We start from the raw sequence: 16447 nt of genomic DNA on the forward strand, positions 1-16447 counted from the left end.
TCTTTGCCCTAGTCCAGTCCACTGTTCCCAGTAATCATTTGTCTGTGCTTCACCAATAGTGGAGGGTTTCACACCCCCACTTAAAGGGATTGTTCACCCAAAAATGAAAATTTCTCATCATTTACTCACCGTCGTGCCATCATGCAAACCACAGTGCTCATGCATTTTCTTGTTTATTATCATGACTTTGGCCCAACAAAACACATGTGCAGAAATAAGCTGGATAAAGGATGTCTTAAAAGAATAGTTCACCCAAAAATGAAAATTCTCTCATCATTTACTCACCCTCATGCCATCCCAGATGTGTATGACTTTCTTCTGCACAACAGAAATTAAGATTTTTAGAAGAATATTTCAGCTCTGTGGGTCCATAATGGGTGCAAAAATTTTGAGACTCTAAAAATCACATAAAGGCTGCCTAAAAGTAATCCATATGACTCCAGTGGTTAAATCCATATCTTCTGAAGTGATTTTATAGGTGTAGGTGTGAGACAGATAAATATTTAAGTACATTTTTGCTTGAAATTCTTCTTCCTGCCCAGTAGGGGGCGATATGCACAAACAATGTGAAACCTAAAACACAAGAAGAATGTGAAAGTTGAAGTGCAGCCTAACTAAGCAGAGAGGAGAATTTATAGTAAAAATGGACTTAAATATTGATCTGCTTCTCACCCACACCTCTCAAATTGCTTCTGGAGACAATAATTTAACCACTGGAGTCTTATGGCTTACTTTTATGCTGACTTGTGTGATTTTTGGAACTTAAAAATTCTGGCACCCATTCACTTATATTGTGAGGTCCAAAAGAGCTGATAAATTCTTCTAAAAATTTTCATTTGTGTTCTGCTGAAGAAAGAAAGTCATACACATCTAGGATGGCATGAGGGTGAGTAAATGATGAGAGAATTTTCATTTTTGGGTGAACTATTCCTTTAACAAATACTAAACACGCATATCTTTTTAAACTACACATTACATATAGTAAACTAAAAAAATGAACACACAAGCTTTAATCATCATACCTGGACACTCACTGTTTAGCATTTCACATAATACATTCAGACAATTGTTGCTGATTGATCGAGTCAAACTGTACATCTAATTATAAATATGTAATCCTTGTAAAGGGGTCATGACACGAGGAATCACATTTTCCTTAATCTTTTGACATATAAGAGGTCATTGCACTATAATAACCTACTGTAAGTTTCAGACTTCAAAACTTCCTCCTCACTGCAAAAACAGCATTTGTTGAAACCAAAATGCCAGAACGACTCGTTCTCTACTTTCTGATGTCAGGGATGTCACACTGTGGTAGACATATGCATCTGACCGCATCCACAACACCTCATCAACGCCTATTTTACCTTATCACTTATGCTGCCCCACCAAGTATCGGTGAGCAGTGAGATGGCTGGTCAGTCAAGAGCAGAGAGCCATTCAGAACAGTGGATGTTTACTGTCAAGTCTTAAAGGAGAAGTAGCACCAAAACAGAGCGTTTCTGACAGAGGCTCAGAATGAGGGTGGAAAATGATCATGTTTTACAAGTTTTTTTTTTTTTTTTTGTGTGCAAAAACTAATATTATATATGAATCTCAAGGAACGTATTAAAATAATAAAAAAGGCATGTCATGACTCCTTTAAAAAAAAAAAAAAATCAATTAAAAACTCATGATTTATGATTGTACCATACTATCAGCAATAATACCCAAATACAGTTTCACCGTATGACATCATCGTCAAGTTGCTCCATAGCACCATCATACTGTCCTCATCACACAATACTTTATGTAGAAAGAGCAACTGAGTTCAATAACAAGCTTTGGTGTGGAGGGATTAAATGCTTAAATAGATCATTAAAATTCCAGTGCATAAAAAATACATTTGCAAGTAGTCCCTCTGGCTACCTATGTGCACACATATCTTCCAGCATGAGATACGACAGATAAGTTAAAGTGTAACTGTGTGACTCTCATGCTTGTACAGTATATCTTACATCAGCGTATAGGTGTAGACAATGGTGTGTTAATTGGGAATGTCAGTGTTGTTGTTGCGGTTGCCGTATTTATGGTGGATGATCAGCAGAACCACTCCCAGGAAGAAACACGCAGAGCCCACCGTGATGTAGGCGATGCCCAGGAAAGGGTTCTTCCCTCCCATCCAGGAAATCGTGCTGAGGATCATTCGCTTGCGGCCATCAAAGCTGCGCACTGGGTAATCTGGGGTCACATAATTAAAGAAATCCAAATATACAACTTCTGTTGTTTTAGTACAACACACTGTTGCTTCTTTTGTAAGACATGTTTACTACTTGTTGCTTACATATAATGTACATTTCACATACATGAGGGGTTAAAAAGTCCACTTGGGAAAATGCTGGGCAAAATCTACAGCTCTACAAAAAATTAAGAGCTGTATTTTGCATTTTTCTCCCTTTTGCTTGACATGATGATCCTAGTTATCCCAGCATGATTTGAGAATATTCCAAAGAGCATCCTGTGTGCTTCAATGAATGCAAGGAAATCTGACCTTTCATACAAGGGAGTTAACAATGAGCATATTTATTTTAATTGCACGATCTTACATCGATTATGCTAAAAGGAATATTACGAGTTCAGAACAAGTTAAGCTCAATCGACAGCATTTGTGGCATAATGTTGATTACCACAAAAATTACTTTTGACTTGCCCCTCCTTGTCTTTAAAAAAAAAAAGAAAGAAAGAAAGAATCGAGGTTATAGTGAGGCAGTTACAATGGAAGCGAATGATGCCAATTTATCGAGGGTTTAAAAGGGAGAATTGTGAAGCTTCTAATTTTTTAAAAGCCCTTACATTAATTCTTCTGTTAAAACACATGTATTATTTGAGCTGTAACATTGTTTAATTGTTTTTATGGTCGTTTTAAGGTATTAGGGTTTACAAAGTTGCGTCGTCATGGCAACAAAGTTTTAAAATTGGATATAACTTTAAACGAAAAAGGTTAGTAGGCAATTTTATCACACTAAACTCATGATAACACTCATATAGTTAATGTCTTGTGGCTATACTTTTGAAACAGTGAGTATTTTAATGTTTACGGATTGGCCCCAATTCACTTCCATTGTAAGTGCCTCACCGTAAACCAGATTTTTGCTTTTTTTTTTTTTTTTCATAAAATAGGGATGTAGTCGAAGTAAATTTTTGTGGAAATCAATATTATGCCACAGATGCTGTCGATTGAGCTAAAGTTGTATTGATTCTGGAATATTCCTTTAAATGGTTTCCTTTATCAGGGTTAAGTCATAAACGGTTTTAGCAAAAATCGATCAACGAATCGATTTTTGCCCATTACCCTTCATTGCATGTAACACCTTTACTGGTTTCTCCAATGTGCGCAAGTGCTGTGCGCATGCCTGTTTATGTTTTGACATCAACCGCCGAGAATAACCCAGTGATTTAAAAACTCACGTAAATGCAGTTTCTTGCTTTGTCAGATTTCTTGAATAAGCTGATTATCAGCGTATTTCTGTGCATGTACCCATTGTCAATATCACAAATTTGCTTATTCAATTAGTTACCTAGAAATAGTGCAGAATCTTAAACATTTCTTATTCTTTTTACCCATTTCTTTGTTTCAAAATCCTGCATTTATTTCCAGTTTAAATTACATTTTGAATCCCAGATTTTCACCGTGCATTCTAACTTTTGAAGCCTACTGTATATGAAGCTATAAAAGGTGCAGTAAATGATTTTTTTGGTTTGTTTCACTATGATTTATTCATTTGTCTGATAACTAGTTTTCAAAGCGAGTTCAGTCAACATCAGCCATCTTTCCGAACACCCTGAGATAAACCACACAAATTATACATAAAGCTATTAAAACAAAACTCCAAAGGATACTGTAGGTCACTTCCAGGCTGTAGTTTCCTGGTGGTAATGTTGGGGTCATGTTGACCTTCTTCTTCTGAATTATGCGATAGAGTTTTCTGAAGGTGGGGAGAGCAGCTGTTCTCATCCATACAATGAAATCCTCATTTATGAAGCCATTGTTCTCAGGATCAGTGGGGTCCAGTTCATATACATGCTTGCGCCAGTTCACAGGCTTGCTTGTATCTGTGATGGCAAATAACAGATGCTGGTAAGGTTGCTGTCAATCAGTCGAGGAATACCGAGTGGAGGCGGGCCTTTTAAAATCTACGTTTAATTCAGAAACATTATTTCAAGGCTAAACTAATTTTTACAAAAGTATAACCATTGTCAAATTATTGTAATTGTAATCTAAATTAAATGACCCTTGGAGATCAATTAATTGTATCCGTCAGTCTGACATCTTAAGTTTTAATTACTTTGAAACACTACAGAAAGATTGTTGTCGTTTCCTCCAGGGTTTCTGAACTTCACATGTTTGTCAGTCCACCAAGCGATGCCAGTCTTTCCCAGATGAATAGCTATTCTGCTTCCATTTGGATGGATATAAAACAGCTCCAAAGTATCTAAAAATATGAAGAGAATTAAATAGAAAACAGAGTAAGGTTGAAGAAGCTATTTTATAAAATGATGGTAAGTTTAAGGCAGTCTATTTCCTATAAAAGCTTATGGTGGCAATGGTCACATGTTCACTTGTTTCTTACCATTGAAGAGACTGTTAGCAATAGCACCACAAGGAGCTATGGGCTTCTTATCACTTGTTTGATATGGCTCACACTCTTTACTTGGTTTCTGGAAAACAAATGACTTGAAACTGAAAGTAGGCTTATATCAAAATCAGCACTGTTTGAATTTATTGATATACTCTGATTTCAAATTCATTTCATGAAACAGAAATGAACGTTTCTCACAAAAGTAAGAGAAGCTATAAGCTTTAGTCATGGTTGGAAGGCCGATGGCATTCAAGCTCTAAAAATGTTTTCAAAATCTAAAAATCTGTTTTAAGTGAGGAAACACATTAGATCAAACCTTTCATATAAAGGTTCTTCATAAAGTTTAGTGAAATTCCCTAGTAACACTTTACAATAAGGTTGTATTTGTTTACATTAGTAAATGCATTAGATAACAATGAACAATATTTTTTACAGCATTTATTAATCTTGGTTAATGTTCATTTGTAATGTTAATGTTAGCTCATCATGCATTACATAATGCAGGGGTTTTCAAACTGGGGGCCGGGGACCCCAACGGGGCTGCAAGGAAGTGTTAGGAGACCCACCGAAAATTTCAGATGAAAAATTGTGTTTTGCTTTTTGTTTGTTTTTGAAATTATGGTTTCAGATGATTACAGAATCATGAGATTTGTCATCATTATTCTACTAACAGGTTAGTTTTTAACATTAAGAAATGAAAACTATGCTGTATATAGTTTTTTATATATATATTATGAAATACTATATTACAAACTATATTATGTATTTTTAAGTGTTCGTCTCTCCAACCATGTAATGTACATACTATCAAAAATAGTCTGTACTTGTGTATCTCTCCTTGTTAGGCAACATTTTCTTTAAATTTGCTCTAAATTTTTTTTAAATATTATTATCATTGAATTTATTTGTAAAAAAATAAAATACAAATAAATTAAAATTACAATTAAAACTTTACTTGAGAATTTCTAATTAAAACCACCAAGAATTGTGTGTAGCCTTTACTTGAAAATATGGTGTTAAATTTACTAGCAATTTCTGCATTTTTTTTATTTTTTAATAAACCCCACTTAAAATATTTTTCAGTGTAAATATTTCCCAGATAAGATTTTAATTATTTATTTTGTCTTTACTGCAATGCCAATATAAAAGTAAGTTATTTAATTTTGCAAACAACATTTTGCCTATAATATCAGAAAATATACAAATATACTACATGAAAATATACAGCTGCATTTATATTTTAGGAAGGGGGTCCCTCGCAAGGGGGTCGACATATTTAAAAGTCCTCGTCTTCAAAAAGTTTTAAAACCCCTGACCTAATGTTACATTTTTTTTAATTACATTTTCTTTTAACTTTTCTTTTTATAAATGTATTAGTAGATACTGAATTAAACAAACCAAAACTAATAAAAGCTGTAAAAGTATTGTTCATTGTTAGCTGATGTTTATTAATGTGCAGTAGTTAACAAATACAACCTTATTGTAAAGCGTTACTAATTCACTTGCGTCACATCTCATTTTATGTAAATTAAGCTTACTATAGATAGCGCTTTTCTCACTATTATACACACTATTAACGCTCACAGAAAGGAGATGGTAATTTGATTTTTGTTTTTTATTAAAAAGAGATGTTCGTGTAAATTTACTAGTGATGGAGGATAGTGTTATAATCGGCAATAAATCCAGACATGAGGTGTAGGCTACTCTAGTACAATTTATGCATTTTGAGCCAACAAGATTGGAAATTTCGGCATGCATTTTGCGTTCAGCACAGATTTTGCGGCTGCATTTGCACCATTGCCTCATTTACATAATTTATTTTGGGAAAAGGTGCTAAAAGAGCACAGACGTATACAAATAAATGGTGCTTTCAGCAGGTGCAATTCATCATTATTAATTTCCCTGTATGTCTTTATATCCAAAATAAAATGGAATCAATCTAAATGCCAGGACAAGTTTTAGCTATCAGAAAGATTTGTAAAGGTATTATCTCAAATGACTTACCTGTAAAGAGCTTTTATCGCCATTCAACTGACTATCATCCCTTGATTTGACGTAACGTCTATGATTTTGATAGAAGTTGGAGAGTCCATAATACATGAAAACATTACTCTATGAAAGAAAAGACACAGGTCATAGTATTAAAAAAAACATTCAGTGACGAGGCACAACAACTTTTGTCCTTGGGTGACTTCAGTGTTTTTATCAGTGGCGAATTCTCAGGGCCAGCAAAACCTTCTCTGCTGGCGTAACATGCCTAACGAATATATATGTTTTAATTCTTTCATTCTCATTGACCTTTATGCCTATGTATTTTCAATTGCTTTCCACTCCTAATTATTCTACAAACGAATAGCAAAAAACAAAAAGTTTATCCAATCAGAATTTATTCCTCAATACTTACAAACAAAGTGTGACAACTGTTTCACAAATCACATGCCCGAAGCCAAGCTTGTGAGCTGAAGCAGCGTGTGAGTCTGAGCTCCACCCTGTCAGGCCTTCAGAATTTCCACAGAATCCCTCAACAATGCAAATGAATGCGCATCTAATGTCAGATTGTCAGATTCATCAGCCAATCAGAATGATTTATTTGTTCTTGGTGGGTGTGATCTTTAGGCTATGTCACAGTCCAGGCCTTCTAGCTGGCCTTGAATGATGCAATCACGCTTTAAGCGATGTACGTAATTTGAAAGCGAAGAGCGCGAGATCTTGCTGACGAGTTGGATGTCATCACTGCCGCTATCACCATTGAGAAAGAGATCCTTATGGATTTAAAAACCTGAGATGTTCTGCATGATCGTGCAATTGATTAATTAAACAGGAAAGGAGGACTGATTTGCACTTCAAGCAAATTGGTAAGTGTTTTTGTATTGTTATAGCAACATCAGGAGTTTTCTATGTGTAAATTAGGCTGCTTAAGCATTCAGTGTCGGATCAAACAAAACTGAAATCGCAAATATTATTAGAGAGCTTTTTCTTGGTATTAGACTCCTTGGTTCTGGCTTTCGTGCGTGGATGTGTTTTTAAAATGTCAATTGGTATTATTAGTTGAATGTCACATAATGTATGATAGGCATATGGTGTCTTATTAATTGTGAAACTGCGTTTTCTTAATGGCATGAATCGCACGGAAGGCCTAAACTTAAAATGGTTTCTAAGTACATCTGCTTTCAAGTGCTGCACATTCAAGGCCATTTATAAATAAATAAATAATGAGAAATCTGTTATCTTGTGTGTGGGGAAACAATTCGATTTCAACCTGTTAACAGGCATGATCAATAAAATGCACTCTAAAATACTATTGCATAATACATGAGATCTAAGGTTATTTTTAAGTCAACTTACTTGATCAATACATTTCCAAAAAGAGATTTCAGACCAAGTCAAGATCACAGCTTATTCGACATACATACACTGGCGGCCAAAAGTTTGGAATAATGTACAGATTTTGCTGTTTCAGAAGGAAATTGGAAAAGTGGCATTTAGCTGATCAAAGTACAGTCAGGACATTACTGATGTAAAAAACAGCACCATCACTATTTGAAAAAAGTCTTTTTTATCAAATCTAAACAGGCCCCATTTCCAGCAGCCATCACTCCAACACCTTATCCTTGAGTAAACATGCTTAATTGCTAATTTGGTACTAGAAAATCACTTGCCATTATATCAAACACAGTTGAAAGCTATTTGGTTCGTTAAATTAAACTTAACATTGTCTTTGTGTTTGTTTTTGAGTTGCCACAGTATGCAATAGACTGGCATGTTTAAGGTCAATATTAGGTCAAAAATGGCAAAAAAGAAACAGCTTTCTCTAGAAACTTGTCAGGCAATCATTGTTTGAGGAATGAAGGCTATACAATGCATGAAATTGACAAAAAACTGAAGATTTCAAAAGGTGTACACTACAGTCTTCAAAGACAAAGGACAACTGGCTCTAACAAGGACAGAAAGAGATGTGGAAGGTCAGATGTACAACTAAACAAGAGGATAAGTACATCAGAGTCTCTAGTTTGAGAAATAGACGCCTCATGTCCTCAGCTGACAGCTTCATTGAATTCTACTCGCTCAACACCAGTTTCATGTACAACAGTAAAGAGAAGACTCAGGGGTGCAGGCCTTATGGGAAGAATTGCAAAGAAAAAGCCACTTTTGAAACAGAAAAAGAAAAAGAAAAGGTTAGAGTGGGCAAAGAAACAGACACTGAACAGATAATTGGAAAAAGTGTTATGGATCTTAACCCCATTGAGCTTTTTGTGGGATCAGCTAGACTGTAAGGTGCGTGAGAAGTGCCCGACAAGACAGCCACATCTATGTCAAGTGCTACAGGAAGCGTGGGGTGAAATGTCACCTGAGTATCTGGACAAACTGACAGCTAGAATGCCAAGGATCTGCAAAGCTGTCATTGCTGCACATGGAGGATTTTTTGATAAGAACTCTTTGAAGTAGTTTAAGAAGTTCTAAATTTTTTTTCAAATTGTAATAGTAATTTTTCACATTATTAATGTCCTTACTATACATTGTGATCAGTTGAATGCCACTTTGGTGAATAAAAGTACCAATTTCTTTCCATAAGAGCAAAATCTGTACATTATTCCAAACATTTGGCCACCAGTGTATAATTATATTCAACCAAATGAATCAACATTGTGTAAATAATATTGCTGAACATGAGTCTGGAGAAAATATCAGGTAATTTACTCCTCCAAAATGAACATAAATGATGGGTAGATTTATTGTATGGTTTAATAGAGTGAAGAAACAGTTTAAATAGTATTAAGGTATGGGTATTGATTATGTAATAAATTAGTTTAAACTAATAAAAACTATTTAAATAGTAGGAAGAAAAACTTAATGTCTATTTCACTTCCAAGTTTGAAAAATAAAATTCTTTTTTTTAAACTCCTTTTGGGAAAAGCAACATTTAGGTTTGTAAGCGTCCTTGCAAATTTTCTATCGGACTGAGGTCAGGGCTTTGTGATGGCCACTCCAACACCTTGACTTTGTTGTCCTTAAGCCATTTTGCCACAACTTTGGAGGTATGCTTGGGGTCACTCGTTTTCAGATATGAAAGCTTAAACAGTTAGTCGAAGGTGAAGCGCACTAAGCGGGTACAGGCAATTGTACATGGATATATAGATGAGAACGAGGAGGAAAGTATACTGACCTCAAAAGGCTGGTCTAGAGTGAAGGGCACAGAACAAGTACAGGCACTTGTGCTGTTCCAGCTGTAGTTCTGCGAGCAGTTGAAACAGGGACTGGACATGTCAACACCAGTATAGTCGATCTAGAACAAAACCAACATGTGCTAATACAAAATAACTGTGTTGTTTAATGACAGAATGCCTGAAATCAGCTATAATGCTAACATTGATATTTTTGAGGATGTTATGTATAATAGGATATTAGTATAAGGCTGTACAGTTTGAAGTCACGATGACATGTTCTCCTTTAGTACCTCAAACTCTTTGATGTTGTTGGAGGTGACGAATAGTCCGATGCCAATGGGGATGAAGATGAGTCCGATCATGAAAAAGGCTGGCAGGACGGTACCGGCGGTCAGGATGGGTTGCCATGCGGGTAACCGCTGCTGTTTAAAGTCCGTGTTATCGGACTTTTTACTTTTGACGGCGCTCGGGCCGCTGGAGTCCACCGATCCGGGATGATGGCCATTCTCATCCTTCGCGTTATAGCTGGACGCCATCATCGCTCTTTAATCCTCTAAAGACGAGCGGACAGCGATCAGGCACAATCATATACCTTCAAATATGTTGTATGATTTGATATGATAGTATGTTTTGTGTATTATCTCGCTGATAACATTGATATAGTGTGTTCTAACGCCTAGTGAAAGCACCATTAACAGAAATTAAGAGTATTTCAGTAGCACAGATGCTCATGACAAGCCGGTAAACAAGGAAGCGCAGCAGCCAATAGACAGAAAGTGGCGGCATGACGTCATGCCATTCGCTGTCGTTCTGAGATCTGATTGGTCCCTATAAAAGACGAGCTCTGTCAACATTAAAAATAAACGACTGTCATTCATTTTTCACCAATAAGTACTTTATAACTTAATTTTGCTCTTTAAAAAATAAATAAATAAATAAATAAATTATATATATATATATATATATATATATATATATATATATATATATATATATATATATATATATATATATTAATTTCAATATTTATTTTTACATTAATTTTTATCCTTTGAGCCTGACAGAGAAAGATAATAGAGGACAGGGAATGAATACACCGCATGTTTGAGTTTGTCCGCCATGTTTGTTTTGTTTTTCTTCGATTTCACAAGCGCAACTAATCCCGTCTGAGATTCCTTTTGATCAACGGATGCCTACATCAGAGTGCCTTGCAGCAAAATTTGAAATGTTTTTGGGCGCCTACACACGAGTTAACGCTGCATCAGAGAACGCTACAAATGCATAGATTTCAATGGGGAATGGTGCGTTGGAAGGACGGAGAGGGAAAATGCAAGGGTTTCCAATAGTGATGCTCCATCACAGGGCCGTAGCAGGGAATTCTGGGCCCCCTGACTGTATATTGTTCTGGGCCCCTTTCATATTACAAATTACAGTCTTAAAATTTGTTGTTGCCCCCACGGGACCTGTGGGCCCCTAGAATCGTTACCACCTTTCACCCCATTAGCTACAGCCCTGCTCCCTCATGCAACCAAAAGTTGAAAAAATTAAAAATTTTGCTGCAACGCACTCTGGTGTATGTAACCGTTGACCAAAGAGAATTTCAGAGAGCCTGGAGAAAAGTTTCAATGTTTACTGATACATTGTCATTAAGATATATTTTGAGTTTGAGTTTATTTATTTATACATGGGGAAAAAACAGAGTTTAAAAGCAAAAATCACATTTTCCTGGCCTAATTCAGAAGATCTGATTTTCAATGGGTTCCTGTCCTACAGGCTAAAAGAGGAGGGAAAAAAAGAAAATGAAAAGAAAGACAAGTAGCAATAATAAGGATAAATAATAAAAAGTGGAAAAAAGAATAAAAATTTAGTGGTGATTAAAACCAGGGACTAAAAACGAAATGTTTTTCATTTCGGTTCGTTCTGAGCAAAAACTGTATTTCTTCGTTCCAGTTCAGAAGTTCCACAGCCTCCTTTCCAAAATGTTACCGGTTATTACAAAATAAAAAACGGTTAATAACGTTGTTTATTAAATGACAGTACTCTGCGCTAAGGGGTGGGTAAAATACCAGTTGCAGAGTTGCCAGATCTCGCAAGAGAATCAAGCAACATGATCTGGAGGAACAAGCCCAAAATATGCCACTTGCCTCACCAAAATAAGCGAAAATAAGCAATATTTTTTTCCTGTGTGGTGGATTTATCGGCATAGAAATCATAACAAGCAGTTTATTAACAGTTAAGTATAATTTTATTTACAGATCTTCTTCTCAGTCAAACCCCGACAGCATCAAATCTGTATTAATGCATCATATCTAACAATAATTCAGTGAAGACTTGGAAACAACTGAGAAATGTAGTTTTTACCTCTGATAATAATGTTTTGCTTGTATCTGGATTAGCTGTACATTTATATGTAGTAATTATACATAGTTGTTAAAAAGGTCTTCGTTCAGAGAATGTGACATCCACAAACGGGCAATTAGGCAAATAAATGTGTGATGCAGCAGTTTTATGATAAACCTTTTGGCCTTTAGTTTCATGAAAAATGTATTGGATTAACATTTTAAAAATATAGTTTTCACTCCGGAACATTTGAAAATCACTCAGTTACGTTCTGCTAAAAATTTCGTTCGATTTCAGTTTTCTTTCCTTGAACCGTTTTTAGTCCCTGATTAAACTGTTTTTTTTAAATAGCCATCTCTATCCATGACCGCATCTTCCCTGTGTGGAACACGCCTTAAAAACTGACCCTTCACACTTCTACATGCCAAACGCTCCATCTGAGCTTTCCCTAGGTGTAAGCACCCTTAGGCTCTAGAAATGTCCTGCCCCTTATTCAAATGAAAAATATTATTGGTTAGCAAATATACTATGAAATGTTCTGATTGGTTCCTTAGCTTAAATTTCCAGTACCACAAAAGTAGTCATATGGGGGGGTTTATGTCAAAATGATTGATGAGGGGGCACATCCGGAAGTTGTTGACAGATGTTTATGTTTAATAACCATAACTGGAAATGTCTGGCCAGATGTGTGTTTGATGTTTGAATGACCGAATGTTTTGACAGGAAGTCTGTTTGAGAGATAACAATAAACTTAATGACTTGACAGGTTATGTCTAATAACAATAACGAGATGTCTCTGACCGTAGTTTGCCCTTTGGTTGATAACATTAGTCAGATGTGTCTGACAGGAAGTCTGTTTTGTGGTTACAAGAAGTGTGTTTTAAATGCCCATGGCTTGACCTTTGGTTTGACAGATGTTTTAAGGGTTTAAAAGGTGTGTGTTTTCCTGACTCTGAATAACTTTTATGTCTCATAGTAAATCAATAGTCTACTTGTTAGAATTATGTCATGCCACAGTAGTTTCAGCTCTCTAAAACTCCACAAAACTGCACAGAACAATCATGTGTTCAATGTTACGTGATGTGCTGTTCTTAAAGAGACCGTAACAATATTAGCAGTGTCCATAACTGGTCTGGTCTGGTCTGTAATCTTGTGGTCTGGGGAGGTCATTAGAACTACACCATGTTATCAGATCATGCTTTCAAATATTGTAGTGTATCTATTTTAGCAAGTGCATCTTGCATTGCTAAATTTGTTAATCTGTTCAATGCTCCAGTTCATAGATTGTTACATTCAGGTAATGCAAATAACCACTGTGATAAGGCTGGTTCATCTGCTGCTACTGAATCACTGCATGACTGGCTTAATTCTGCATGGGATAACAGAGCAGATGATTCGACAGTGTTTAACAAATGTGAGTTTGTTCTTCTGTCTACTGTGAATGTGAATAACTGTATCCATACACAAGCCCATTATCAGTTTCATTACAGTTGTTTTAAGAATTATTACAATTCCACTGCCGGTACTTGTCACTGCCCCTGTCCAAGGCCCAGAATGTCCTGTCCTCTCAAAAACATTGCAAAATGTCACTTGTTTCAAACAAATAAAGAATTGTTGTATCTGAACCAAATCACTCCCTGATTCCACAACACTTAGCATATCTCACCAACAATCCCTAAACTAACCTTCAGCGCACTATGGAGAATGCTTATTTTAAGTCTCTTAAAAGAAGTAGCCCAACCAAAAGCATCAACTGGGTTTCCATCAAGTTTGCTTCCTGAAGAGACATTGTGTATAGTTTGTGATAGTGAAACTGCACTTGAAAAGCCAGTAATAACTACAAAAGCCAAAATATTACTATGATCACTGTCATTTATGGTAAATTCATTTTCTGTATATAAACCTTAATAGAAATAGTTAATGATTAAGCAAAGCATTTACATCTATTCTTACTCACAAAACAAAACTACAATTATTGGGGTTTGCCATGAGTCCCGACAGTCTCAACAACTTCAGGACAGCCCTCAGATGCTGCAGGTGCCACTGCCAATCATTGCTGTAAATAATGATGTCATCCAGATAGGCAGCAGCGTAAGCGCTGTGAGGTCTGAGGATCCTGTCCATGAGCCGCTGAAACATGGCCGGGGCCCTGAACAAAACGAAAGGAAGTGTGACAAATTGGTGTAAGCCAAACGGTGTGGAAAATGCAGTTTTTTTCACGGGACATGGGAGTTAAGGGGATCTGCCAATATCCCTTTGTTAAATCCAGTGTTGAATAAAAGCGAGCCGCACATAACCGATTGAGCAGTTCATCAATCCAAGGCATCGGGTCCAAATTAAACTTAAACACTGCGTTGACTTTTCTATAATCCACACAGAACTGGACCAAGCCGTCACACTTTGGAACCAACACCACTGGGCTGGCCCAGTCACTGTGGGATTCTTCTATTACCCCATATCCAGCATGGCCTTTAATTCTTCCTGAACCACTTTTTTTGTGTTTGGATAATTGGTAGGGACGACTACGTACCACTACCCCTGGAGTAATCTCGATATGGTGCTCAATGAGATTCGTACGATCAGGAAGAGGCGAGAACATGTCGGAGAATTTGACGGTGAGAGGTGGTCTCCGCAAGTGACCGGGGTAACTCGATCTATGGCTTTAAAGTTCACCTCCGGTCCGAGCTCCTCCCTCTCTGGAATGACCATCGCAAAAGTCGATCACAACGGGGACCGGTTCTCTCCATGGTTTTAGGAGATTGAGGTGGTAAATCTGACATGCTCCGCCTCTATCCATTCGTTTAACCTCATAATCGATTTCCCCGACTCACTGTGTGACCTCAAAGGGCCCTTGCCACTTGGCGAGTAATTTAGAGCTTGATTTGGGGAGTAATACAAGAACTTTATCTCCCGGTGTAAATTCCCATAGCCGAGGACCCCTATTATTCAGCCGGCTTTGATGTTCTTGAGCCTGGAGCAAATTCTCCTGTGTTAATTGCCCCAGTGTGTGGAGTTTTGCTCTTAGGTCAAGAATGTATTGAATTTCGTTTTTGCTGTTTCCTCCTCTCAATTTTCCCATAGGACGTTGAGCACGCTGCACGGTTGATGCCCGTACAATATTTCAAATGGGGAGAACCCCGTGGAGGCTTGCGGGATCTCTCGAACTGCAAATAATAGGGGCTTGAGCCACTTGTCCCAATTTCTAGCATCTTCATGCACGGACTTACAAATCATATTTTTAACATCTGATTAAATTGTTCGACCAAGCCGTCCATTTGGGGGTGAAACGCTGGTCCGAATCTATTTAATCCCCAATAATTCATACAGTTCGCGTAGTGTGCGTGACATAAATGTTGTGCCTTGATCAGTGAGGATTTCTTTCGGATTCCCCACTCAGGACATTATTCTGAAGAGTGTCTCCGCAACACTACATGCTGAGATGAACAGGCAGTATTTACAGACTGAACTTCAGAATTCAGAATTTTGAATCTTTGTGACATCTGCGCTGAACGAAGAATGAAACCGAGCGCAGATGTCTCGACATGCGTTTTTGAAAATTGTACACTCTTTTTAACTTGACATGGTGTTTAAAATGTGTAGGTCCTGCACGAGATGCTGAAGAAAAAGCGAGACACGGTGCAAATGTCAAAGACATTCATCCAGCATGTGTTTAAACAATGGGAAAACAGAACAGATGTGCGCAAAAACACATTCGGTGTGAACGGCCCATAACTCGTCAATTTGCACATGTCTGCAAAACAAGTTCGGTAAGCCTGTTTATTTTTTCATTCATACAAACCCGAACCTGACCCAAACCCGAAGACCTACTTGAAAAACTTACCCGAACCCAGCCCGAAACCAGTCGGGTTCTTGGGTCCTGTCGGGCCCGGGTCAGGTTGCAGACCTCTGCTGCCAACACAAAACAGCTGTTAGAGGTGATTTCTCACAGATGCCAACCTTTACCTTACTCACTCTCTCAGCCTCACTCTCCACAGATGTCGCTCGGCCATGCCCCCATCACTACAGGCTGGTACTGACTCTGTGTCCTGTAAGATTACATTATACAGAACAATAGCATTAGGGTAGTTCACTTATATTTTTTCCAAAGATCTGAGTGAAAATCTAAACATCCAAATCTCCTTCAATCTTTTGGAGTGTCACAACCCCCGACCCACATCACCTTTGTCTGTGTTCACATGGGAGATGGGAAACATCAATAGTAGATAATAGCCCATCTCGAGCATTCGATTGTGTCATCAGAGAACTCTGTTACCTCATCTTAAAGGTGAAGTGTGTAACTTTTTTGTGTCAAAATACGTTTTC

The 16447-nt window shown here is 37.1% G+C and overlaps 1 protein-coding gene across 1 annotated transcript; it reads right to left on the reverse strand.

Annotated features, from left to right (window-relative positions):
* Positions 1-380: 380 nt before the first annotated feature.
* LOC127410975 (cell cycle control protein 50A-like) lies at positions 381-10545 on the reverse strand. Its single transcript, XM_051646276.1, has 7 exons — positions 10075-10545; positions 9784-9903; positions 6624-6731; positions 4611-4698; positions 4326-4472; positions 3880-4092; positions 381-2220 (listed from the first exon to the last, which is right to left on the reverse strand). Exons 1-7 carry the CDS (start codon positions 10321-10323, stop codon positions 2027-2029), a joined length of 1119 nt encoding a protein of 372 aa, XP_051502236.1. The 5' UTR covers positions 10324-10545; the 3' UTR covers positions 381-2026.
* Between the last annotated feature and the right edge of the window lie 5902 nt (positions 10546-16447).

This window comes from Myxocyprinus asiaticus, chromosome 20 (assembly GCF_019703515.2).
Source record: "Myxocyprinus asiaticus isolate MX2 ecotype Aquarium Trade chromosome 20, UBuf_Myxa_2, whole genome shotgun sequence".
Taxonomy (NCBI): Eukaryota; Metazoa; Chordata; class Actinopteri; order Cypriniformes; family Catostomidae; genus Myxocyprinus; species Myxocyprinus asiaticus.

Coding starts and splice junctions, on each gene's coding strand:
- LOC127410975 (XM_051646276.1), bottom strand. CDS start 10,323: ATGATGGCGTCCAGCTATAACGCGAAGGATGAGAATGGCCATCATCCC. Junction 9,904..10,074: donor ACAACATCAAAGAGTTTGAG/GTACTAAAGGAG, acceptor GTTTTGTTCTAG/ATCGACTATACTGGTGTTGA. Junction 4,699..6,623: donor GCGATAAAAGCTCTTTACAG/GTAAGTCATTTG, acceptor TTTGTTTTCCAG/AAACCAAGTAAAGAGTGTGA.